The 25,236-nt window shown below is 53.9% G+C and overlaps 1 protein-coding gene across 2 annotated transcripts in view; it reads left to right on the top strand.

Annotated features, from left to right (window-relative positions):
• The first annotated feature begins 6,288 nt into the window (after positions 1-6,288).
• The window catches only part of GRIK3 (glutamate ionotropic receptor kainate type subunit 3), a 124,731-nt gene continuing 105,783 nt past the window's right edge, over positions 6,289-25,236 (top strand). Inside the window, exon 1 of one of the 2 annotated variants that reach the window (XM_063355673.1) lies at positions 6,289-6,780. In XM_063355673.1, coding sequence (XP_063211743.1) covers positions 6,666-6,780 — 115 coding nt within the window. In that variant the 5' untranslated portion in view covers positions 6,289-6,665. The remainder of the gene's footprint in view (positions 6,781-25,236) is intronic. The other variant, XM_063355674.1, reaches the window with a different exon arrangement.

The following is a 25,236-nucleotide window of genomic DNA, read 5'->3' as shown; positions in this document are numbered from 1 at the left end:
GAAAGCCAAGGAGCATACCAAGTTTTTTTGTAAACTGGTTCCACATAAAGATAATTGCAAGCAGAGTCTAATTCTGCAGTCTCTAATTTTCTTGTCTGACTAAGCAGGCATAATTTACACCCATCAGTTGCAAATGGCTTCTCCCACCAATCCTAAAGATAGAAGGCTTTTTATTTTTTTTTTTGTAAAAAAAATTATTTCCTACCTCTGCAGAAAGAGGATGAAAAATACATGCAAAGGCTGTCTGACACGAATATGTATTTCCACTCAGCCTAGTTCAAAAGATTATATTGCAACTCAGAAAAGGAAGCACTTGATGGAGCTGACTGGCCAGAACAGCTTCTCTCCCGTCAGGGCATGAACATGTGGTGTGATAAAGATAATAATTTAAACTGGTCTTATTCATTTTTTCCCTGTTGCCCTTTTCAGCCTCGAAGACACACTACAATTGTACAGGCCGCCTGCTGCTGCGTGAGGCTGACGAGCAGCTGGGGCCACGTGTGGCTCCGCTCTGCGCCCCCGGCGGGACCCTCGCACTCTGGGGGAGCCGGGACAGCTCGGTCGCCGCTCACCCCACCGCATCCAAAAGGCTGGGCAGCCCTTCACCATCTCCCATTTGTGCTGCCTCGGGTGCTGGGAAGCGCCCAGCCTGGGCTCTCAGGGCAAGTACCAGCCCATCTCCAGGTTCAGACCCAAGAGCTCTCCTAAAGAGGTGGCCGATCAAAGGAGGTGCCCAGCCAGGGTCCTGCTGCGCGGGGTTTGAGGCCAGAGCTGGCATGGACGTGGCCACCCCAGCATCGGAGCGGCTGAATCCCCTCCCGCGACCTCCCGCACGGCTCCGGTCAGAGTTTTCCCATAGCCCCGGCCCCCTGCAAACATCCCCGCAGCAGAAGAGGAGAGGAGAGCAGCAGTTGGTCCCAACTCCCTTCTCGATTTCACAGCTTCCACAGAGCGTTTCTGCTCCCTGGTTTGACAGGAGCTCGCATTCTCCCTGCGCAGTTGCCTGACTTCCACGATAATATATTCAGCAGAACTGGATACATTTCAAACCAGCTATTACACCACGGTATGTTCCAACACAAATATATGCAGCGTAGTGCAGCAACAATTCTTCTAGGAGTATTACTCTGTAACAGGGATTGCAGAAGAAGCCCCTTTCCCTGCCCGCCCCCCCCTCCATGCGAGGGCTTTTGGGGCAGAGCAAGCCGGGCACATCATCTAGAGAGAATAAACCTGATGAAAATTTAAGTGGGAAATTTCCAGACACTCAAATCATCTGTCCAGCACCACGCGGTACAACGTGCGAGCGGTTTCTGGCATCGTCCTCAGTCCCCCACCCCGCGGCGGGGACAGCAGCCCCCCCGGTGCCTCCACCCCCGCTGGGAGCGGGGCATCGCTCTGCGGCCTCGGAGAAACCCCCGCGCAGGCTGCGAGCGAGCACGGGGAAACACAGCGCTTCTCCCGTGACAGATTAAATGATGAAACGCTATAGGTAGGAAGCGGAAATTTTTCCTCTTCCCCTCCACGAGGAGGGAAATCTAACACAAAAATTACAGTAAGTTTGTGGGGGCAAGCGTGGTTTCTCGCTTTTTGCGGGAGCTCCTAGAGCGCGGGCAGCGCCGGCACCTCACCCCGGCTGCGGGCGAGGACCCAACGCCTTCCGGAGGGACACGGCGCTGAACAGCCCCCGAGCCCTTCGGGGCAGAGCCGGCTGCTCCCCAGCCCAACGCAGCCCACGGCGCTCACCAGTGCGACCACGGCTCCCCGGATGATTACTTCGGAAGGAATCCTTACTGGATCTAAACTTGCCATTTAAAACCAGAAAAATCTACTGTGGCATAGGCAGAGCGGCGGGAGGAGTCAGAAAATTAGAACCAGAGCGTCAGAAGAAGAGAAGGGCGAAGAAGCGAGCGCACCATCAGGAGAGGAAAGGAAGGAGGGATTCTTCATAAAGGGCGAACCCCATGAACCGCAGGCTTAAATTTAATTTCGCAGCCCATCAATCAAGCTGCCGGGTGTCAGAGCTAAGGGCTGGCTGGGACGGTTTCAGCAGAGGGCACTCAAGTCCCAGAAATCTGCATTTGCCGGCCCCAGTATATTTACTCTCTGGTATTTTAGGAGCCGACTTCAGCACATGAATCTCGGTAATGTGAGCACTGGGCCCCATAACTCACATTGATTGTAGTTATATTACACCTGATGCATGTAAATCTAAACAAAATGCATGTGGATGTAGCTAATTCAAGTGAACCAGTTTAGACACCATTAAAAAAAATAAAGAGAAGCCTCTTTTTCTTCATTAGCGTGGAAAAACGCCATGGCTACAGCAACGCTTGTGTCTCTTTCTGCAAGGTTCATACCTCTGCTGCTGCTCTGAAGCATGAATCTTATTTGAAAAGGTCCTTTGTCAATCAGCATTTTCCCCTAGATATTAATAATTTCAACATTTTTTCCACTTTTGCAAGCAGTTCCTTTTCATACATAACAAGCCCTACATTCATGGTCTTTGGAACATCCATAAATATACAGCTTTATTTGTAGGTGAGAGAACCGAGATTTTTATGTATATAAAACCCCATAAAACGGACACAACTATCAGAGTCCTATCTGTGTGATAAATGGAGCCCTAAGTACCACACTGATTCACTATAAAAAAGGCAGCATGAAAGTCTAACACATCCAAATATCCTCATAACAAACTAGGAATAACCAAGTGACTTCTTCTAAATGGAACGCTGTGTTCATAAGTTATAAATACAGCAGAATTTGCACTAATTGATATGCTATGAAATGATGAGTTACCACATTAAAACTATTTTCACGGCAGTTGTGAACTGGGCAAATACCTTGTATTTTTAGCATCCCTGTAACAACTCATCGAACACCAAAGCCCTTCTGCTACCTTTGATCGTCCTTCAGCGAGGCAACAGCCACAGAGTCCCAAAAAAGGTCCTCACTTTCCCCGACACAAATCCTCCCTCCCACTGGAACGGGTGCCCACATGGACCTCCCCCCACCGCCCAGAGCTGGGCAACACTTACCCATGTCACAGCACCAAGACAGGGCTCTAGTCCCACAAGAAGCTCCATTCCTCCTGCAGATACATCTCTTTCTTCCAGCCATTTTGTCCCTGCTGTAATTACATGCTAACGACTGAGCTCCACCACAGCTGATGGAGAGCTCGGCCTGGTGGATAAGGGTCATTGCTCGCAGGTGTGGATCCTGGCAGCATCTACAGGTAACAGACAAAGTCACACAGTCTTTGTAGGGGTAAAAAAAAATCTAAGGCAACTATGGTGCAACATCTAAGAGTAGTTTCAAAAATATCTTCTTTTTGATCACAACACAGAGCAGCCCTGGGATCCCCTGGGATGCTGCCAGGAGAGAGGAGCCCCGCCAAGCCGAGGCGAGGGATGGGGCTGGGGGACAGCGTGGGAGCTCAGGAACACGAGGGGAAGCGCATCGGTGATGTGCTGTTCTGTTGCATGCCCCTCGGGTTGCTTCGGGGAGGAAAGGCCACACGAGCCCCGAGCGAGGAGAGGCGCCGCCGCAGAGCGCATCTCTGCCGGTGCCCAGGCACCCCTGGCTGGCTTTGCCATCTGACTGCTGAGAAATGCTCCTGCCCGGCCTTTCTGAGCCGCGCAGACTTCCTTCTCTGACCTACATACACGGCGAGGGCTATTCATGACCTCCATCAGATACTAATCAAATAAGATAATAAGAAATAAACTATTTGTGCTGGTACTGCAGTAGGATCCAGAGGCTGAAGCAAAGGTTAGAGCCTTATCAGTGCCTGGTGCCAGCAAAAAGGCAAGATGCAGCATCTTGGCACTAATGAACTAACAGAATAGAACATCCTAGCCACACTGGAATTTAAAAGGTCCACAAAACCTGAACCTCTTGTCCTGAGTTACTGAAAAATCAAACTCTTCTCTACATGCTGGAGTCTGCAAAGAACAGCCCCAGAAGAGCAAGTCCTCTCTCTCCCACTAGGTTTGTGGGGCTTTTTTTTGTCTCCAGGTGCAAAGATTCACCAGGTTGTGACATTTAATTTTGTAACAAGTTCACAGAAACAGCTGTCCTTCATTTAAGCAATAAGTAAAGAAAATGTCTCCCCTGCCCTTTTGCTAAATCTTGTGCTTTGTGGTGTCATGAGGGATAAAAATATCCTTAACATGAGAGACCCTGTTCTATAACTGCCTTTGACACTGGCCAGATTTCCTGCTGGAAGTCTGAGCCTCAGCCTGCCCACAATAAACACTAACAACAGATCTCTGAGACCCAACTTCTGCGCAGTGCTCTGGGGGTGCTGGGGAGAGCCTTCGCCTCTCTGGCCTGACTCTTAGGTAGAAGTCTGCAAAAGCCCCCTCCACCATGACACCGTGACACCATGCTGGGCGCCCGGGTCACGCTCAGGGACACCTTCCCATCGCCCCAAACAAAGCACGAGTTAAACCACGGGGGAGGCTGCGGGAAGAGTTACACCAGCGTCTCCGGGAGGGGCTGGTCCTGCCACAGGCGTGCAGATCCCCCAGAGACCCTTCCAGCTTTTCCTTACGATGCCGCGCTGATGACAGCTATCACACACCCTGACCAATCCCCACTGCTCCCGCTGCACCAAATAGCCTGAGGCCAGACACCACCAGAGACCAGACACCACCATGATGGGCACAGGGGGGATGCCCCCCGATGGCTCTGCCTCACTGCAGCAGGCACCGTGCTCGCCGTCTGCTGCCAGATGCAACGCCCAGGAACTTTTCTTCGAGTTTTAGACCGAAAATGGTTTGCGTATGTCCCCTCCTCCAGCTCAACCACGCAGGCTGATGGAGGCTGGTCCGGGATGGGTCGCCCGGGCGCAGGACAGCGATGGGCTTTTCTCCCAGCGCCGAGCCCGCCCCGCTTGCTGCTGGGGAAAGCGACGGACAAGGAAAATTAAAAGGATGATCAGATATGGAGTAACAGCATGTTTGTAAGAAAATTAAAGATTTGCTCTTCAGATGTTCCAGGCGATGTAGTTAGCAGACAGCTGGCAAATGGGAGCGATTGGAAATGATGGAATAGATCAAATTATTTAAATGAGAAAAAATAAATTCGCCCTAGCCTAGCCCAGCAAGTTGACAAAGCAGCCTACTTATCTGCTGCATGTGCAGCCCTTTGTCTCTGTCACCGAGGTCATTAAACTCCCGGCTGCCGAGCCCGGGCTGGGCGCCCGCCCGCGGGCACCGCCGCTCCCGCCGCCCCGGCCCCGCTACCGCCCGCCGCCCCGCAACCGGCCGGGCCCGGCCCGAGCCGCGCCGCCCCGCCGCGCCCGCCTGTCGGGGACTCGGGGCACACGGGGGACAGCGGGGCCCCCGGGGACATAGGGGACAGCGGGGTCAGCGGGACCCGCGGGCGGGCGGAGGCCACCGGGCAGCCCGGGGTCTGCGGGACGGGGCGCCGTCGGGGGCAGAGGGACGCCGGGCTCCCGGTCCCCCCGCGGCGCCGCCGTCGGGCCCCGCCCCGCGCTCCCCGCCGAGGGTCCCTGGCCGCCTCCTGTCCCGGCGCCGCACGACCCGCCGCCCCGGCCCTGCCCTCGCCCCGGGGGAGCGAGCGGGCGGCAGCGTGCCGGGGCCGGGGGGCGTCGGGGGTGGGTGTCAGTGCGTGCGTGCGTGTGTGTGTGTGTGTGTGTGTGTGTGAGAGTGTGTGTGTGAGGGGTGGGGGTGTATGTGGGGGGGGTGGTGTGAGGATGTGAGTGTGTGTGTGTGAGGGGGGTGTGTGTGTGACGGTGTGTGTGTGAGGGTGTGTGTGTGTGAGGGTGTGTGGGGGGGTGTGTGTGAGGGGGTGTGTGTGTGAGGGGTGTGTGTGTGTGAGGGTGTGTGTGGGGGGGGGTGTGAGGGGGTGTGTGTGTGTGTGTGTGTGAGGGGGTGTGTGTGTGTGTGAGGGTGTGTGTGTGTGTGAGGGGGTGTTGTGTGTGTGTGTGAGGGTGTGTGTGTGTGTGTGAGGGGTGTGTGTGTGTGAGGGGGTGTTGTGTGTGTGTGTGAGGGTGTGTGTGTGTGTGAGGGTGTGTGTGTGTGTGTGAGGGGGTGTGTGTGTGTGAGGGTGTGTGTGTGGGGGGGGTGAGGGTGTGTGTGTGTGTGTGTGTGAGGGGGTGTGTGTGTGTGAGGGGGTGTGTGTGTGTGTGAGGGTGTGTGTGTGTGAGGGTGTGTGTGTGTGAGGGGGTGTGTGTGTGTGAGGGGGTGTGTGTGTGTGTGAGGGTGTGTGTGTGTGAGGGTGTGTGTGTGTGAGGGTGTCTGTGTGTGTGAGGGTGGGCACGCTCCACTCCGGGGCTTTGCGCGAGCCGCGCGCATCAGTGGTAGGAGGGGACAGAGCCGCTCCTGCGGGCGCACCGGCAGCCCCGGCTCCGCAGGTGCCGCCCGACCGGCACCGGCACCGCACGGCCCGGCACGGCCCGGCACGGAGCGGGGCGGCTCGGCTCGGCCCGGCACAGCTCGGCTCGGCTCGGCTCGGCTCGGCTCGGCGCGGGGCGGCTGCCGCGGGACGGGCCGGCGCGGCCGCACTAAGATGTGCCATGAGCGGTCCGGCCTCGGCGCCGACCGGCCGCTCCGCCTGAGCCCCGGGCAGCAGCCGCCCGCTCCCCCGCTGCCCCTGGGGCCGTAGGGCCGCGCCGGCCCGCGCCCTCCCCAACGATGCCCCATCTCTGGCCGGCGCTCCGCGGCGTGCTCTGGGAATACTGGGCAGCGCTCCTGGTCGGCGGCTTCTGGGGCCAGTGCTCGCACGGGATGCCGCATGTCATCCGGATAGGTAAGGCCACCTCTCCCCGCGGGGACGGGTCGGCGGCGGCGGCGGGGCGAAGTTCAGGGCGCGGTGCCGGGGCGGGGGATGCGGTGCCCGGTGCCCGGGCGGGACGCTGCCGACGGGCGCGGAGCGGTGCGGGGCCGTGTCCCGGCACGGAGCGGGACCGTGCCGCTGCCAAGGGGGTAGCGCGACGGGGAACGGTGCAATGGGGGTGCTGGGCACAGTGCAACGAGGAGAGGAGGGGTGCTGAGCTCCCGGAGAGGGGGATGCTCTGCCCTAAGAGAGGAGGGATGCTGTGCTCTCAGAGAGGAGGGATGCTGTGCCCCCGGAGAGGGGGATGCTCTGCCCTAAGAGAGGAGGGATGATGTGCCCCCGGAGAGGGGGATGCTCTGCCTCTGGAGAGGGGGATGCTCTGCCCTAAGAGAGGAGGGATGCTGTGCCCTCAGAGAGGAGGGATGCTGTGCCTGCTACAAGGAGTACTGCGGTGCCCGGTGCGAGGAAGGCTGCCATGCCCCTGGAGAAGGGGATGCTCTGCCCCCGGAGAGCGGGGCTGTGGTGCCCGGTGTGAGGAGGGGTGCTGTGCCACTGTGAGGAGAGGCATTGAGGCTGCTGCAGTCGGGGTGCTGTGCAGAGGTGCCTTGACCCTGGGCCAGGGGTGCTCAGCCCAAGGGAGAGGCAGCTGGGGGGGGGGGGGGGGGGGGGGCCTGCAGCACCAAGCCCCACTGCCCGGAGGATGCCAGTGGGCTCGTTGCGCCGCAGCCGCTGCTGAGGGCCAAGCATGTTTCATTAAATTGCTGAGATTCTGGGGAAAATTAATTTTTAATAATGTTACATAAAGTAATTGCACAGATAACAGCTTGGGAAAGAGTCTACGATCTTTCTTTTTCTAATTAAACCAGATACATGTTTTAAGTGTGTCATATAAAGAACAGCACTGATTTTCTGTTACATCCCATGTACTTTGCTATCAGTACACATTCCCAGGGATTTGCTGTCTGCCCAGTAAAAATTATAAGGACAGGTTTACCTGTCTTTTCAGGGACCAAATTCTAACCCAGAGAAACTAGTGAGAACTGAATAGATTTGTGAATATTTTAAAGTGGAAAAAAATGCGTCTTATTAATCCCAGTGCAACTGCATGAGAAAGCCAGGAAGAGAAAAATGCTAGTCCTGAGGGACACCCGCTTTCTCAAGTGAAACACTGTCACCTCCAGAACAGTTTTGAGCGACTGCGTGGCCCAGATCGTCTCATGGACAAGGGTTTGGTTCCTGCAGGGTGAACATCTGCTCTCCCCTGCGCTTCTGTGAACAAGGCATTCCAGGCAGATGCGCTCCTGTGCATGTTGGAGCGCCAGAAACGTTGGTGGAAAAGGTTAACGGACCTGCCTCTGGGGCCTGGGCCCTGCTGGCTGCTGAACTTTTACCAGAGCCAAGCTGCTTGGTGTGCTCCGCCGCAGCCGCAACAGCTGGAAGTGTTTTGTGCGACTGAAGCCCAGTCCCAGGAAAGCTCCCTGAGCTGCTGACGGGGCTTCGCCAGTCCCACCGCGCACGCAGGGAGGCGGCGTCCCACTGTGCCATGGCAGAGCCCCCCCTGTCTATCACCAGCCTGTCCCCACCGAGAGCACCGCAGTGCCGCCGCGGCGTTTCTCTTCCCAGCGGGTCCCAGGGCACAGACCCCCATCGGGACTGTGAGCCGTGCGCCCGGGGGGGCCCTGATTGCAGCTGGGGTGCTGGGCGTGCAGCTCGTCCTGCTTTCGGCTTGGCAGCAGCGGGCCTGCCTCTGGCGGGCAGAGCGGGCGCGCTGCCAGGCTGGCGCTCCGCAGGCGGCGCGCAGGGGCTGCTGCTGCGTGAGCAGCCGCTCGCAGGGGAACGGGCTGAAGTCCCCATGGCGGGGGCTGCCGAGACCCCCGGGAATACCAGCGTGGCTCGTGGGGGACGTTCAGGCCCAGGAGTGTCCCTGCGGCTCTGTGGAGACGTTTAGCCTCAAGTCCAGGTGCCTCGGTTGTGCTGAAAATGGATTTTGTTGACAGGGCTCAAAGCAATCGCACAAAAGGACAGAGGAGCGTTCAACACAGAAACTGCTGCCAGCCCTTCACCGACACCAGCTGGCTTTGCTGTGGCTCTGCCCCCCTTCCCCGCAGCTCCCCGGCTCCGCTCGGCGGCCGCCCCACGAGCTGGGCGAGGGGACACTGGCGCTGGGCTGGTGCAAACACAGTGAGGTGGCAGGCAGGGCAGGCAGGGCGCGCAGGGCGGGCAGGGCGGGCAAGGCAGGCAGGGCAGGCAGGGCAGGCAGGGCAGGCAGGGCTGTCCGCTGCCGGAGCACTGCTGTGCACCGCCTCTGCCAGCGCCGCCGTGCCTTCCGCAGGAACGGCCTTGCTTTAATTGCGGAGAAACACCCTGACATTCAGCACAGCATTTAGCCTTTTTCTTGATCAGTAAAATATGAAACTTAAAGATCAGAAAAAGGCTTTAACCAGGGCTGGAGGGAGATGTCTGTTTACCTTCGCTCTCAGCTAAAACTGGCGTAATTTTGACCTCTTTTTCAGCCCACTGGAAAATTGCAGCTTTTTCCCCCTGCAATAATTTGTGCAGAGCTGCCCTGGCTTTCAAGTAATTCTTTTAATTATTAGGTTATGCCGAGTAGTGGAGAAAACTTAAATAAGTATTGTTTTAGAACTGAAAATCAAACAAACAGGTAACTTTTCAAAGCTCTCTTGTTTTCCTGTGAAGCTGACTATTAAAATAAAGGGAGAGATATCTAAGAAAGGGTAGGATAAGCCAAAAGCACTCTTTCCCTCACGAGTAAAATATAAATATTTAATCTACACATCTAAACATAATCTATATGTATACACGCACAAAGAAGACCTGTGCCTCATTGCTGGATTTTTTTTTAGTAAGTTGGAATTTGTATCTGAAGCTTATTCAACAGCTGTTCAATTATTGTGCGATCTGTTAAATATTGGGAAATGCCGTATCAGGAAGCCCCATCCAGCTCCGCTGCGCGCTCAAGGTGCTCGGTTCGGTCCAGAGACAGACAGGCGTGAGGGTGCGAGCGGAGTCGCTGCGCGTTGGCACCCCGGGCGGCGCGGCTGGGATGAGATCAGAGAGATTATCCCTGTTATTAAGTGCCGCACTGAGCAGCCGAGTGTTTGCAGTATCATGCCCCTCGTATGGTAAAAGCAGTGAGCGCAAGATGATGAAGCTATCGCAGGTAGCCTATTTATCTAACCTTTCCCTTCGATTAAAAAGCAGTAGTAGCACCCCTTCAAAGCGACAGACGAGAGCTTGATGCCATTTTGTAGAGCCTGGTGGCCCCGGCCCTAACAAAGCGACGCGGGATGACTGGAAGCAGCCCCGCACGTGGAGCCGAAGGACTGGCGTGTCGTAGCAGACGGGTTTCCATTGCCGTGCTCTGCCGAAGCCCCGTCACAAATTACTCAGGGTGATTATTTTGATGGATGATGTGTTAGCACGATATACGTGCGGATCAGATGGATGCCAACAGTTTGAGATTAATAAGTAATTGTAAAAAATAGACCACAGGAGCCGTCAATCCAATTTTAGCACTCGCGTTTGTTGATTAGTGGGTTTGTTTGTATGCAAGCGCTGCTGGGGAGGTGACACCAAAACCGCGCAGCCCCACTGCGTCTCCCTTGGCCACCCCTGCTCCTGCAAGGAGAGCAGCGAAGCGGCACCTGCCACCCCCCCTGCCACCCCCCTTGCCCCCCCCCCGCCACCCCCCTGTGACCCCCCTGCCACCCCCCATGCCATCCCTCTGCCATCCCCCCTGCTACCCCTCTGCGGGCGGGTGGTGACAGGCAGGGTCCCCAGCCTACCCTGCCCCCCCAGACCCCGGCCGCATGCTCGCCATGCCCGTCCTCTGTAGGAGAAACGCGCTGGGCCTGGGAGGGATTTAATTTTGCTTTCTACCTTTTGAAAAGGAATCACCTTCACCTCCGGGTTCTTGCTCTTGTTCTGTGTTGTTTTTTTTTTAACTAAGGTTCTATTGCTGCTGATATTTGTGGCAGTAATTATTCCTCAGGCATGTTTAAGAGTCCCACTCTTGTATCACTGAAGTCGCTGTGGACAGGATCAGGCTCTGGCTGAGCTTTTAAACAAACAGTCCTGCTTGGAGGAATTTATTGGATTTTATTTCTTGTAGTCTCTTTCTAAGTTGTGTTTGCGCAGAGAAGGGGTCGGGGCATCGATTGTTTGTATGATTTGCAAGTAACACAGAAAAAACAATCAAATTGGATTGGAGTCTGTGTGGAAAAAAAATCATTGATTATTTTGTATAAATACGTAGAAAACAAATTCTGTGGGTAGTTATCCTCCTCTGTGTGATTGGCTTTTCTGAGGCTTATTGTGCCTGTCTGGAATTTTATTTTGAAATCACCTTCCCACACTCTGCAAGCGAAGTTTTATTTTTAAAAATAAAGGCAAAAGCAGGCGTTTATGGGCTGAAAAAGGCAGTGCCCGCAGGGCTGGGAGCTGCGGGGTGAGGGGATGCCGGGGGGGGACGCTCGGAAAGGCGGGTCGAGTGTTTTCTGTTCAGCTGCCGGGGTCCGCCGCGGGGGGGTGGCGGGACGGGCCAGCCCGGCTCAGCCGGGTGGGAGAGGGGACGCAGTGACCCGCACGCAGTGACCGCTGCCGGGGGCGTTTCTCACCCCCGGTGCACGCCTTGCAGCGCACGCCTTGCCATGCACACCTTGCAGCGCACAGCATGCAGCACACACCTTTGCAGTGCACACCTTTGCAGTGCACACCTTGCAGTGCAGACCTTGCAGTGCATGCCATGCAGCACACACCTTGCAGTGCATGCCATGCAGCACACACCTTGCAGCGCACGCCTTGCCATGCACACCTTGCAGTGCACACCTTGCAGTGCATGCCATGCAGCACACACCTTGCAGCACACACCTTGCAGCACACACTTGCAGCGCACACCTTGCAGTGCATGCCATGCAGCACACACTTGCAGCGCACACCTTGCAGTGCATGCCATGCAGCGCACACCTTGCAGCGCACACCTTGCAGCGCACGCCTTGCCATGCACACCTTGCAGCACATGCCATGCAGCGCACGCCTTGCAGCGCACACCTTGCAGTGCATGCCATGCAGCACACACTTGCAGCGCACACCTTGCAGCGCACACCTTGCAGTGCATGCCATGCAGCACACACCTTGCAGCACACACCTTGCAGCGCACACCTTGCAGCGCACGCCTTGCAGTGCATGCCATGCAGCACACACCTTGCAGCACACACCTTGCAGCACACACCTTGCAGCGCACACCTTGCAGTGCACGCCATGCAGCACACACCTTGCAGCACACACCTTGCAGCGCACACCTTGCAGTGCATGCCATGCAGCACACACCTTGCAGCACACACCTTGCAGCACACACCTTGCAGCGCACACCTTGCAGTGCACGCCATGCAGTGCACACCTTGCAGCACACACCTTGCAGCGCACACCTTGCAGTGCATGCCATGCAGCACACACCTTGCAGCGCACACCTTGCAGTGCACACCTTGCAGTACACGCCATGCAGTGCACACCTTGTGCACACCTTGCAGTGCATACCATGCAGCACACACCTTGCAGCGTACGCCACATAGTGCGTGACATGCAGGACACACCACGCAGTGCACACCATGCAGGACACACCATGCAGGGCACACCATGCAGTGCACACCTTGCAGTGCACACCTTGCAGTGCACACCTTGCACGACACACCACGCAGTGCACACCTTGCAGGACACACCATGCAGCGCACACCTTGCAGCCCATGCCATGCAGGGCACACCTTGCAATGCACGCCACACAGTGCATGACATGCAGTGCACACCATGCAGCGCACAGCATGCAGGGCACACCTTGCAGGGCACACCAGAGCGGAGCCAGCCCAAGCCCCCCCCTCCCCGGCGCCTGGGGGTCACCGGGTGTGCAGCAATGAGGAATGTCTCCCCGGGGGTGGTGAGGCGATGAAATGTGGCGGGGCAGGAGCCGGCAGAAATTGAACCGAGATCAATATGCTTCCCCCTCCCTGAAGGAAATCGCTTGGGCGACGCAGCTCCGCAGCACCTGGGCCCAGCCCGTGGGCTGGGAAACGCCAACCGGGGGAATAATCTTCCGGGGGAATAATCTTCCTGCGTCCCTGCCATTTGCTCCCCGGTTTGGAGTATAAGCACACAGAAAGCAGAGCGGGGTTCCCGGGGCCCAGGGGCACCCAGCTGAGCTCGGAGGGAGCCCCGAGTGCTGGTGTGGGTCTGCAGCGGCTCCCGTGACCCCTCACAGGGGGTGCGGGATGAGGATCTGGCCCCCGCCCCTCCTGGGGCCACGCACGCTGACTCTGCCCCTGCATTTTCACCGTTGCAAGTAAAGTGCTATTTTTGGTTTGTTTTGCTCGGGTTTAAATTGTTCTATTGCCTTTGTGGCTTCTCCTGCATTTCCAAGGGTATTTCTGTGGCCACGCACCCGTTGCTCAAGCATTTAATGGTTGATAAAGTTATTTCAGGTCATGAGATGTTTTGTGTGTCAGATAACATATTCTAGTAATTTCAGCGGGATATAAGGGTGGCAGTGTAAATTGTTTGGTGGTAAATTAATTCTGAATACATTTGAATAACAATGCTACCTCTTTATCGCAGAATAGTCTAATTATTTGATCTTGGCATCCTCTTGAGATCTCCATACAGGAAATTAAGATCAAACCACAAACCAGAAAAAAAAAAATAGACCCTTGTTCATCAGAGGGCGGTCGTACCGCCAAAACGAACAGCCCCGCTGGGTGCTGGGCTGGGTCCCCACAGCGGGCACGCTCCCCCCCCCAGCCCACCCCAGCACCTTGATCCCCCCCCCGGGGGCTGAGCCTCGGCAGATTTACGCAGCGTTTGAGCGGTGAAGGAGCCTTGTGTGGCCTTTGTGTGCCCGGGTGGACGTGGGGGCTCCGCCTGGCGCCTGCCCCTGCACTGGGGGGGCCATGCCGTGGTGATGAAAGCCGCCTGCTCGTGCTGCATCGTCCCCTTTGGTTTTATCACCAGCAGGTGCAGATCCACTGCCGTCGCTTCAAACGTAATTTCTCCATCTCTGGATGTTTTTATTGATGAAACTAAATGGAGGTTGATATTACGAAAAGATTTCCATAAAGCCTTCACGACGCAGTCATGCACAGAACAATACTAAAAGTAATCCAGCCTACAGCAAAGTTGGGTTTCTCTCGTTCTGGTAAATGAAGTGCTCCTTTGGTACAGATCAGCAGCTTCACTAAATTAGCAATAATCCTAGATGCAATCCGGCGTGCCGTGGGTGCCATGCCCGCGGCCGGCCGGGGCTGGCAGCTCAGCAGAGGGCACTGCCTCGCCGCTCGCACCCGCGCCGGCGCTGCCACCCTCCTCCCTCCCGCTCCCCAGCCCCGCTTCCTTCTGGTAGCGAGCATGGCTAATTTCTGAGCATTTGCATGGAGGAGCTCTGCCAGAGTAGCTACGATGCCGGAGTCTCTCCCGGAGACACAATATCAAATAAAACCCGACGCTGCACAGTCTGTTTGTAGCAAGCACTAAGCCTCCTAATCCAATGTATTGCGTTTCTCCCCCAGTTACGCTGTGCAATCTCCTTTCCCTCACTTTGGCTTGAGGTTTAACGTGATGCCGTCTAGACTTCTTCTTTCCCTCTGCATGCTTGGCGGCGGGCTGGGGCAGTCGCTGGGTGAGGCAGATAACGAGTTGAAAGCACCAGAACTCAATGGGTGCGGGGGGGGGAGAGGGGCAAACGCCGGAGAGGAGCTGAGGGCTGAACGCCAGGATAAAACCTGCGCTGTGGCAACGTTGCCAAAGGGAATAGACGTGAAACGAGGAGAGCTGGTCGTCTTAAAGCCGTGAGGACTGACGTTGGCGTGACGGCAGATGTTGCTGCGTGCAGTGACTGCGCGGGGGATCCTGCTGCTCCGCAGGGAATGCTGTGGGAGAGGGGGGTTCTGGGGGTTCTGTGCCCCTCGGAGCCCCCAGTGTGTGTTCCCAGGCAGGGATTGTCTCGGTTTGGGTTGATGGAGAGGGGATTCAGATGTGACGGGGCTTCACACATAACTACTGTTGTTCATTAACAGCAAAACCAGGGAGAATATGCTGGTATTTATCATTTCTAATACAACCTAAAACCAATGCAGGTCCTTGCCACGCGCAAGAGCTCTTAAAGCAGGTGGAAGGCTCAGTTCACTGCTTTGTCTTTGCTCCTGCACCAGCTTTTCTTTGTGGCTGCCTCCGTTAACCCCTCCTGCTCTCGCCTCCTGCCCCCCCTCGCCGTGCTGCCCCGCAGGGAGCCTTCCCCCGGCGCTACGCCTTCATTTCTCAGGTTCGCACCGCGAGACGCTCGCCATGCGCTCGCCGTGCCGGGGGTTACCCGAGTGTTCGGCAGCATCAGTCCTTGCGCTTGAAATCTGCAGCAAGACGTTGTGCATAAATGCACAAATGTGGGTGCGAGCGCTCCGTTGGTTCTGGGCGGGAGCCGGGGGGGGGAAGATAAGGAGGACAACACGGTTCGGTCGCAAACACCGCCCAGGCTGCATTTTTTCTTTGAGGTACAGTCTGGCCTTTGGCTCAAGTCACACCAAGTCCAAAGAGTACACCAAAATAAAGAGTGTGTGCACCTTGGATTAGGGGTTCAGTCTGTGGAGTTACTGAGTCAGAAGAACAGCCCCGTCCAGGCAAGCTTTTAAGCGGGCAAAGAAAGCAGCTAATACCAAAGCAATAAACCAAAGACTTAGAATCACATAGCTGTTCAGATGAATGCTTGAATTCGGGCCTTGCACTTTGCTCATCACTCTGGAAGCACAGGGACCCCCCTGGGGGTACCCAGATCCCCAGGTACCAGAGCACTAAATGCATTACAAAGGCTTTTGAGACTGATTGATTTAAATTAGCCTTCCATCCTTGACATCTGCAAACAGGAGCTTCAGAAGCGTTCATTAGTGCCACGGCAGCAGTTGGGGTTGTAAGGGTGGTTCCTGTGTCCAATAAGGAATGGGAAGAGGCCATTGACTGCTCTTACATAGGCCACTGGATACTCATTAGCTGGTAATGACATTTGATTGCTACAGCATGTCCTTTGTTCGAAGTGGGGACTTAGAGGTGAACAGACCAGCTCTTTGAACTCACTAGCACCCAGGTGAATAGGAACGTAAGCCGTTCTTAAAATAACAGAGCTGGGACTGCAAAATCCAAATTTGATTAAAGACGTGGAAGTGTATGGTGAGAGAACCAGCCGCGGCTGTGGGCGGCTTTCCCCCACTTTAATGAATAGATGGCTGTCATCTCGTGCTTGTCTCCCCGGATGAAACAGTAAATAAAATCTGGTATAGCCCACAAATTTAGCTGAGTTACGGCTGTCTATTGGGACTGAAGTGTTAGACTTGCTGGTTAGTTTTGCAGTGAATTCGAAGCACTCAGAAGGAAGTCCCAGCAGGGATTTGAAATGCCACCCCCTGGGAGACACGGCGCCTGCCTGGCTCCACGGGCTGGGGGAGCCCGTCCCCGGCTGCGGCACAAGACGTACGGTACAAACAGGGGCCGGTTTTTGTTACGAGGGGAGCAAACGGCCGCAGCACTTGCTTAGCAGAGGGTCCGGGAGCAGATTTTTACACGGACGGCCCCAGGCTTTGCTTCGGGAGCTTCGGGAGCCGCCTGCACGGCCAGTCAGGAGCAACCTCTGCCAAAAGGGAGCCGCTCTGCTGGAAAGTTGGCCTTTACGTCCTCAGAGAAGAATAATGTCTGTGTCTGTATCGCTACGGTGTCTGGGAGTTGGAAAAAAAAGATGGCTGTTTTCATTGCCGTATAAATAAGGTTTTCTTTAAAGCAAACAGGTGCTGCGTGGTCTGACTCGCTCTGATTCACGCCTCACTGGAGGGGAATTATTAATTTCTCATATTGTGCACCAGGGTGGCCGGTATATATTTTCTAGTGAAAATTAGAGCAGATCAAGACCGTTTCCTAAAGGTTTCTATAACCATCTGCATGTTTATATACACGGGACGAGCTCTGGCGGTGGAACAGGGCTGCTGCCGGTTGGGTGACACCTCACCGCGTCCAACCGCCCGGGCTGGATCCTCTGTGATGGAGAATGAAAGACAAACTGTCCTTGGAGAGCGCGGTATCAGCTCCCCTCCCCTTGCCTTCCTTGCCTTCCACTTTGCAGCTCAGGCAGCAGTGTCTCGGGCAGGAAGGTGGTTTCCCAAGAATCCGTGTATTACCCTTCTGGGGCAGTGTCAGACCTGCAGGACGCTCGGCAAACAACACCTGGCAGCAGTTTTCCGTCGCCACCGACACATGACTTGGAGCAGTTGCTCTGTTTTCTGTGCTGGGAGTCGCAGGAACGCGACGGCACCGTGGTGTGACCTGGAGATTTTTAGAAATAAGTCAGCTTGGCAATATCATAGTCATAACTTGCAGGAATATTTGTATTCTTTCCTCCAGATTCCTGTTACAGGGAGTTTATCACAGACCATTTCAAATGGTTTTCCCCAGAGGAAGCATCCAGCCATTAGGTATTTCCTCTCTAAAGCATGTCTGTTAGCTTAGCTTTTGCTGTTCTTTATTAATACTGCTATAAGGCATTTCAATGACATGCTTTGCCTGGGTTTTTTAGAAGCCTCTCAGCACCTAGTTCCTGCTGCTTTCCTTGGGAAGCAGAAGTGAGCTTGCCGTCGAGAAGGAACCGTGAGACAAACCCGCCCAAGCCAGGCCCAGAAACCCGCTGGCCAGGTCTCCAGGGGGGCACGGAGGGGGGTGGTTTCTCCGAGTCCTACATGTTCCATTTCTCATTTCGGTTTCCCTTTGTTCTCTCTTTTTGCTCTGATTCCTGTGATGTTGCCGCTCCCTCGCTCCACTCTCACTCCCGCCGGGATGCCCGGGTGCCTGCCGGAGGCTGGGGGGGGGCGCGGGCGGGTTCCCCCCCCGTACGCCGAGGGTGCGGGGTGCTCCCCCCGCCCCAGCACAGCTCATGGAGGCTTCGCCACCCTTCACCCAGCAGGCTGGCATCAGAGCAGCCTCCCGTCTGCTGCAGCACTTTGGGGCACTTTCTTCTCTCTGGTCACCTTCTGTGCCCCCCCCACCTCTGCTCCACGGGGCTCTGGGGGTCCCCCCGCCGGGTCCCCGCTCCCGCTGGGACGGGTCACTCCTGGAGAGCTCTGGGGGGGAAACCTGGCCACGTAACTCCACAGGAACGCAAGATGCTGTTCTTCCGTGGGATGCGCAGCAAAAGGTACATCATGATTAACCTTAAAAGTATAAGCTTTTTCCTTGCCTGTGCGAGACAGATTTATAATATTTTCTCTTTCTTTTTTAACACTGGATTCTTAGCGCAGATGGTGATTTATTGAATAATCAATTTCCTTATCTACGTAATACATTAAAGTGATCCATCAATGCCAGATAATCAATCCAGCTTGTGATTTTAAGTGTGTGAGAGTGTATGCATGTGTACTTGTGTATATTTTTTTCCTCCTGTATCATTGTCAGGGCAAATAACGTCTCCCTTTCTGTGCTCCCTTTTCAGTGACTTTTGTTTATGGCGTGTAAAAGAAAATCACGACATTATATTACACCTTGTAAGTTTTACGGTACTTGAGAGGTTTATGCGGTATGAATGTAAAGGGCAACGCAATAATGCAAAGGGCAGTGAGACATTTTTAAGCGCAGAAGGATACACAGGGAGCTGCAGAGATAAATCTGGGTGGATAATCATCCCACGGTGTCTCTCCTATTTATGAGAGAAAAAGATGTTCACTGCAAATCATGCGTCGGGTCACTTTTGCCCTGGTCTCTGGCTCTGCTTTGCATTACGGGCTGCTCAAATTGTTCCTAATCTCATTTGGGATCCCTGCCCGCGGGGGGGTCACCCCGCTGAAGGACGATGTGATTCCCGTCACCTATGTGCTACCACGGTCTCGTGCAGTTCAAGGGCGTGAGGGGCTGGAGGATGGTTTGGCTGTTCCCTGTGCGCTAGGAAAGGGTCGATCTGGAGAATTAGCCATGGGAGGAAGCAGGAGGAATCACAGTTACCACGTCTGAAGCTCACAGGCAGTTTGGGTGAGGAAGAAGAGCCTGGGCTCAGTCTCCTGCAGTTTGGGTGTTCGCTGCCGGAGCCTGCTCCGCTGGAGCTGGGCAGAAAACCGCCGCTGAGAACAGGACTGGGAGCTTTACCAAAGTGACCCTCCATAAAAGAGAGAAACTTCACGGCATCTTGCTGTTGTTAGATTTCTTAAACAATCAAGCAATGAATCCTCCTCAAATGTGAATATTCAGGACTCAGCATTTGTAATTAGCAGTAGAATTGGAGACAAGATGTCATTACTTTTTGAGGTCAAGATAAGTTTTATACATAGGTCACCGTTCCATGTGCCTCATTCAAAATCCAATTTGTTTTGTGGGCTTACGATGGCAGAAACACTGATTATTATGCTATCTCCACATGTTCAGTACTTTCTGGTGCAGGAAAAGATTTTGCCTTAATTGCTTTCAGTTTTAACCGTCTGGCACAGAGACAAGATTTTCCTGATTTGAACCATCTCATCAGAAGTTGAAAACTTTGCTGGAGAGTGGAGACCTCGAGCCGTGGCAAAGCCCCTGGAGCTCCCAAGGAGCGGGAGCGGCCGCCGGCGGCATCGTCCCTCCCGTCCCGGCGATGGCAGCTCGCCCACGGGGCACTTCTAAAGCCCGCGCTCGGCACCTCGGCCCCCAGTTTGCCAACCCAGGGGCAGACACGCACCGGGGGGAGAGGAGGGGAGAGGAGACACCGCAGGAGAACCCTCTGCGTCCTCGTTCCTCTCCTGCGGAGCCCACCTGCACCTTCCGCAGCCCAGGATGCCGTCACGATTCCGTTTTTCCTGGCAGCGATGCCATTACCATTTTAAGCTGAAACAGGGGCCTGTAAAATGGAGGTTCTCGGTTTAAATCTCTGGTCTATAAAATCTTAAAGGTCTCTTCTGCCTTTATAGGGAAAGAAAACCATTTTCTTCCTCATTTTACACACTTTTCTTCTTACGAATTTTTATTTCTGGCAAATCAGTTTTTGTCGTCTTTACTTAGGAGAAATTCAGAATGAGTCCTTGGACGTTTAGCTCCAGGGTGATATCCAGGCTTGGCTCATAGTATTTGAATGGAAATAGGATCTTTAGTTTCTTTTGCTATTCATCTACATCATGGGGAAAGGGTTATCCGGAAAGGATGGTGCAAGATCTTAGACGCTGCCGATAACAGTTTTTAAAACGTAGAGCTTGTCTTTGCACAGACGATCAACCTCACTTAAGAGTAAAGTTATAAGTAAAAGTGTCAAATATAAACAATCCTCTGTTGTCCTAGCAGCTACCTGCCATCCCTGGGGTGCGTTTCGGTAGACGAGGCTGACTTTGCACATGTGCCCACCTAGTTATAAACTGATCAGTGAAAAGACAGTTACACCCATATTTACTTAATTGTCTTATACATGAATGCAGTGGTGGTTATTTGAGGGAAAATGTGAACTATTTTCTTGCCTGCAGAGTAACTTTATATGTGAAGTACGGCAATTTCAGTCGCTGGATCCATTTCCTCCAACTAGAGGGAGAGCGATGGCACACTAAAATCTGAAACCCAGCCGGATTTGCACATCCTTATCTCTACATTATGAATTCGCATTTGCTTCTAGTACTTTTTGGAGGCAATTCTGACCTCATTAATTTTCCCTCTCCTTCTCACTCTCTTACTCCAAGGATCCCACGCACACACTTGGACTGAAGCAACAGCTCAGCCCCACAGATGAGCCACAAGAAACCCCCTGAAACCCCCCCAATCCCTGTTGGGATTTAAGCACGGCAGATGGGACCTGCCACTCAGTCTCGCCCGAAGACAGGGAAGGACAGGGAACTGCTGAGAGGGGACAGCAAAGGGCTGCCAAGAAGCTGAGGGGACTGGAACACCTCTCTGATGAAGAAAGGCTGAGGGATTTGGGTCTCTTCAGTCTGGAAAAAAGACGACTGAGGGGGGATCTCATCAACGCTTCTAAATACTGAAAGGGGGGGTGTCAGGAGGATGGGGCCAGGCTCTTCTCAGTGGTGCCCGGGGACAGGACAAGGGGTAACAGGCACAAACTGGACCATGGGAAGTTCCACCTCAACACGAGGAGGAACTTCTTTGCTGTGAGGGTGGCAGAGCCCTGGCACAGGCTGCCCAGAGAGGTGGGGGAGTCTCCGTCTCTGGAGACATCCCAACCCCGCCTGGAGGCGTTCCTGTGCCACCTGCTCTGGGTGACCCTGCTCTGGCAGGGGGTTGGCCGGGATGATCTCCAGAAGGCCCTTCCCACCCCCACCATTCCGTGATTCCGTGAAGGACAGCCCTGGTCCCCTGGCGCTGCAGCTCCTCCCACACCCCCTTCCCTGCGGGCGCTGAGCTCCACTCCTCACCCTCGGGCCTCAAAAGCAGAGGGAAGAAATTCATACAGCTTAAATCTTGAACAAGCTGTACTTTCTCTCCTATTTTAAGAAAAAACTGCATTCGCAGGCTTCCTCAGCAGCTGGTTGGGATTTTCGCTTATTGCCAGTGCTTGGAAACAAAGCGCTCAGTGTGTTCCCTTGTTTCCTAAAGACGCTGGAAGGTGCCACCAGGCCAGTGACAGCCGCCAGCCACGCTGGCCGCACCGCCACACACCGCAGCCTCTCCGACGGCTTCACCTGGCAGCTCCTCCCCCAGCCTGGTGACCCTCTGTATGTAGGCACATTCCCTTGAAACAGCTCAGAAGACATCATAATAATAATAATTCCTTGTTCAGGATAATTAATTTGTTGAGTTGCTAATGTATTATTTATGCAAAACATATTGTTTTACACACACCATTGTTTTACACTGGTAACGCAACACGTATTTGACATCTATGACACGTGTGCCAATCTTCAACTGCAGCTTTTATTTGTTTCGCTGCTTCCCTTGTCAATAACTACGGCAATGAATTCAGCAAATTATATAAAGACATTCCAAAGTCACTTCTGAATTTCAGTGGAACTTACACGTGGGCTTTAAAGCCTCGTAATTCAAAGTCTAAAAGTCTTTATCAAGACCAGTACAAAACCTATTAGAAGTCAACATAAGTTATAAACTTTCACAGATACTGAAAGAGGGGAGACTTAGATGAGATATTGGGAAGAAATTCTTTATTCTGGGGGCGGTGAGCCCCTGGCCCAGGTTGCCCAGGGAAGCTGTGGCTGCCCCATCCCTGGAGGGGTTCAAGGCCAGGTTGGACGGGGCTTGGAGCCACCTGGGCTGGTGGGAGGTGTCCCTGCCCAGGGCAGGGGGGTGGGACGAGGTGATCTTGAAGGTCTCTTCCGACGCAAACCATTCTGTGATTTAGTACTGGCCCAGGAGGCTGATCTATATTTTTTGACTGCATTATTAAGGTCATTCTATGTGGTTACGTGACTCTCTGTGCTTTGTGTGTGTTTGTGGGGAAACCTATTTCCATATGAATTATGAAAGTTTATGCCAACGGGACTGTAATTCGTAAATTGTTGTGACAGCAGCATTTTGAAAGAAAACACAGAGAAACCAGGGTAATAAAACTTGCCATTAAGGGAGTGGGCTTGTGAGTCCTGGAAAGAATTCTTGTCCAAGGATTATTTATGATCATTACACACCAAAATGTGTTTTTGCATTTTTATTGCTGGCAAATTACTTGTAAACCCACTAGGGAGCTAATGATTTTTCCTTTGCGGCTACGCTACTTCATTTTGTTTTCTTATATATACATTTTTGCGACCAGTTAAGCCATCATTTTTGATTTATAATAACAATAATTGTTTCTAAATAGCCTGGGTGTTAAAGGGTTAACCATCCTCTGATTCCAGCTGACAAAAACTCCCTGACAGTGATGGATTTCAGAGGGAGAATGGCTGGTGGTGCCTGGGCAGATTTTTCCCCAGATTGCTTTAATGGTGCTAACTACCTCTAATGGGGAGCACGGATTATTTATGTTCTTCAGTAGGTTCTCATTAATTTTCCAGCGCACTTGGTTGAAGATTCCTGATTTCTTGGCTTCTTCGTTAGTGTTACCTGTTCAACAACGTGGGGGGATGGAAGTGGCTCCAGGAAGGAGCGCTGAGTTCAGGTTCCTTTGGAGGAGCAGCAAAGGGGTGCGGAGCCCCCTCCGTCCCTCCCTCCCACAGACACCCCGGCCGCGGGTGCCGCGGATGCCGCTTTACGGAGCAGCAGTTTATCCCGTTCCTCCTCAGGATCCGCAGATCAGTTGTAAGAACACCCCGGCTGCCCAGAGCAGCGGGAAGCTCAGGATCAACCTTAACAGGAAGGTTAAGTGAGTCCTAAATTACCCCCTGCCATGGTTACGGGGTGATTACACCTCTCGTTTCTGATGTGCCGGCTTGGGAAGGGCCTCCTGGTGCAGCACGGGTGGGAGCTGCCAGGCTGGAGCCTTGGTGACAGATCACCTACTGCTGCCCTCCTGGAGCCCTTCACCCCGGCCTGGAATGCCCTGGACACAAGTAGCAAATGTCTGGGAATGTCCATTAGATTTTGGGGATGGCGGGATATTTGTATATTCATTACCAATGTCAGTGACAAAAGCAGCATACGACTAATTGCATTTTTGATCGTAATACAGCAGTTTGTTAGAGGCACATTTCCTTTGCAGGCTTTCAAAGCCTTATTTTTAGAAAAGTATTTTTTGATCTTTCGTTAGCTCCTGTTCTGCTCTGGTACAGGCTCCCTGCGTGGCTTTGAACAAATGACTTTGCTCTTCTGTGCCTTAATTCCATACTTGTAAAATAGGGCTAACGCATACCCTGCTCCTCTGGGCTGTTGGAAGGGGGAGGGTTCTAAAGGCTGCGACACGCGGATGTGAACAGCTGAGATTGCGGTGCCAAGGCAGGGGCTTTGAGGCAGAGCAAATAGATATGAGCAGGCGCAGCCCTATTAAACTAGTGAAATACTGAGATTACAACCCGGGACTTCCTGACTGAAGTCATTCTGAAAAACACAAGTATCCTAAATATGCTTAACTGCTTATTTAATGTAGATTTAAAAAGTTATTTATTGAAATCTAACAACTGTTTACTCAATATGGGACTGTAAAGCCTTAAAAACATACTCTTAATAATCCCTTGGTATTTAACTAACGTACAATAGTGTGTGCTATTACATCCCAATTAAATCCCTATTTGAGACACTTAATTAAAAAGGAGGCTATAATAAGCTCCCGATCATTTGGCTCCCCAGCCAGATCCATCCGATCACGGATGCCGCGCGTTGGTGCCAGAGCAGGGCTGTGCTGGGGAGCGCTGGGGTGTCCCAGGGGCTGGGGGGCAGCAGGATGGTGACGCCACCGTGCGCTTCGGCCCCGGGGCAGCCGCTACCCCAGACAGGACGGCTGCCATGCTGGGCGGCGGCAGAGGCAGGGTGCTGCGGGAGAGGTCGGGCCATGGGTTCTTTATGCTGCCGGATGCCAGAGCTCTGCAGGGAGCGGAACGCCGACGGCAGCCCACGGGTCACGGATGCACTTCAGAAGCAGCAGCCCCAAAGAGCAGCTTTGGCTTTACCGCCGCCACGGGAAACACCATCAGCCCTTCCCCAGGAGACACCACCAGCTTGGGAGCCCCGCTTGGCCAGAAGCCCTGGTGTGACGGAGCCATCATGGAAGGTCTACCCAAGGCCAAAATATTGCGGGACATCTATGGGAACCTTGGAAATCCTGCACGGCTGCTTCCCTGCTGGGTGTCTGCACAGCACCCTGCCCTGGTCTCTCCTGCGCTTGGGAGTCACAAAACCGTCAGCCAGTGCCGTGCCGTGTCGTTATCCTGTCCTGTGCCAGGCTTTCCCGGGCAGGCTGCGGTGGAAGGAGCCCTGAGGACAGCCGTCTGCAGACAGCTGCTTGCCATCCAGCCAAGTGACTCCTCTCTGCCTCGCTTTAAAAAAAAATAAATAATCCCAGCCCCCTTGAATTCAAGCATGTTTGAAATAGGAAGTGACAATAGCTTTGTGCTAGCTCCACAGCATGATGTGATGTTAATTTGTATAAGTGATTTTTTTGTTTTTAATTATCGGCCTGAGATTCGAAACCGAGGACCAGGGGGACCCCACGAGGCATGCTCGACTGTTTCAAGGGTGGAGTTTGTTTGTTCATTCACGTGCTTAAATATATCTCTTAATGGTGTGGCTGATACTACAGTACAGTGCAAAAAAAAAAAAAAGGCAGGATAAGAGATTGTCACGCAGGAGCCTCAGGTCGGACCCCAGCTCTGGCAGAGACCCTGGGTAGCCTTAGGCAAAACACGAAAGGGGAATACTGTTCCCGCTTTGCATACGGTGGGCAGGATGCGAGAGAGAGTAAACGCTAACGAATTCCCTGGAAAGCATGGAAGGACTTCAGGGGGCTTTGGGTCACCCGCCGATGGTCCCTGTTTCTCCTCGCGTCTGTCCTGTCCT

Source organism: Chroicocephalus ridibundus, chromosome 19 (assembly GCF_963924245.1).
Source record: "Chroicocephalus ridibundus chromosome 19, bChrRid1.1, whole genome shotgun sequence".
Lineage (NCBI taxonomy): Eukaryota > Metazoa > Chordata > Aves > Charadriiformes > Laridae > Chroicocephalus > Chroicocephalus ridibundus.
Note: the sequence above shows the minus strand (reverse complement) of the source record. Positions and strands in the feature narration are given on the sequence as shown.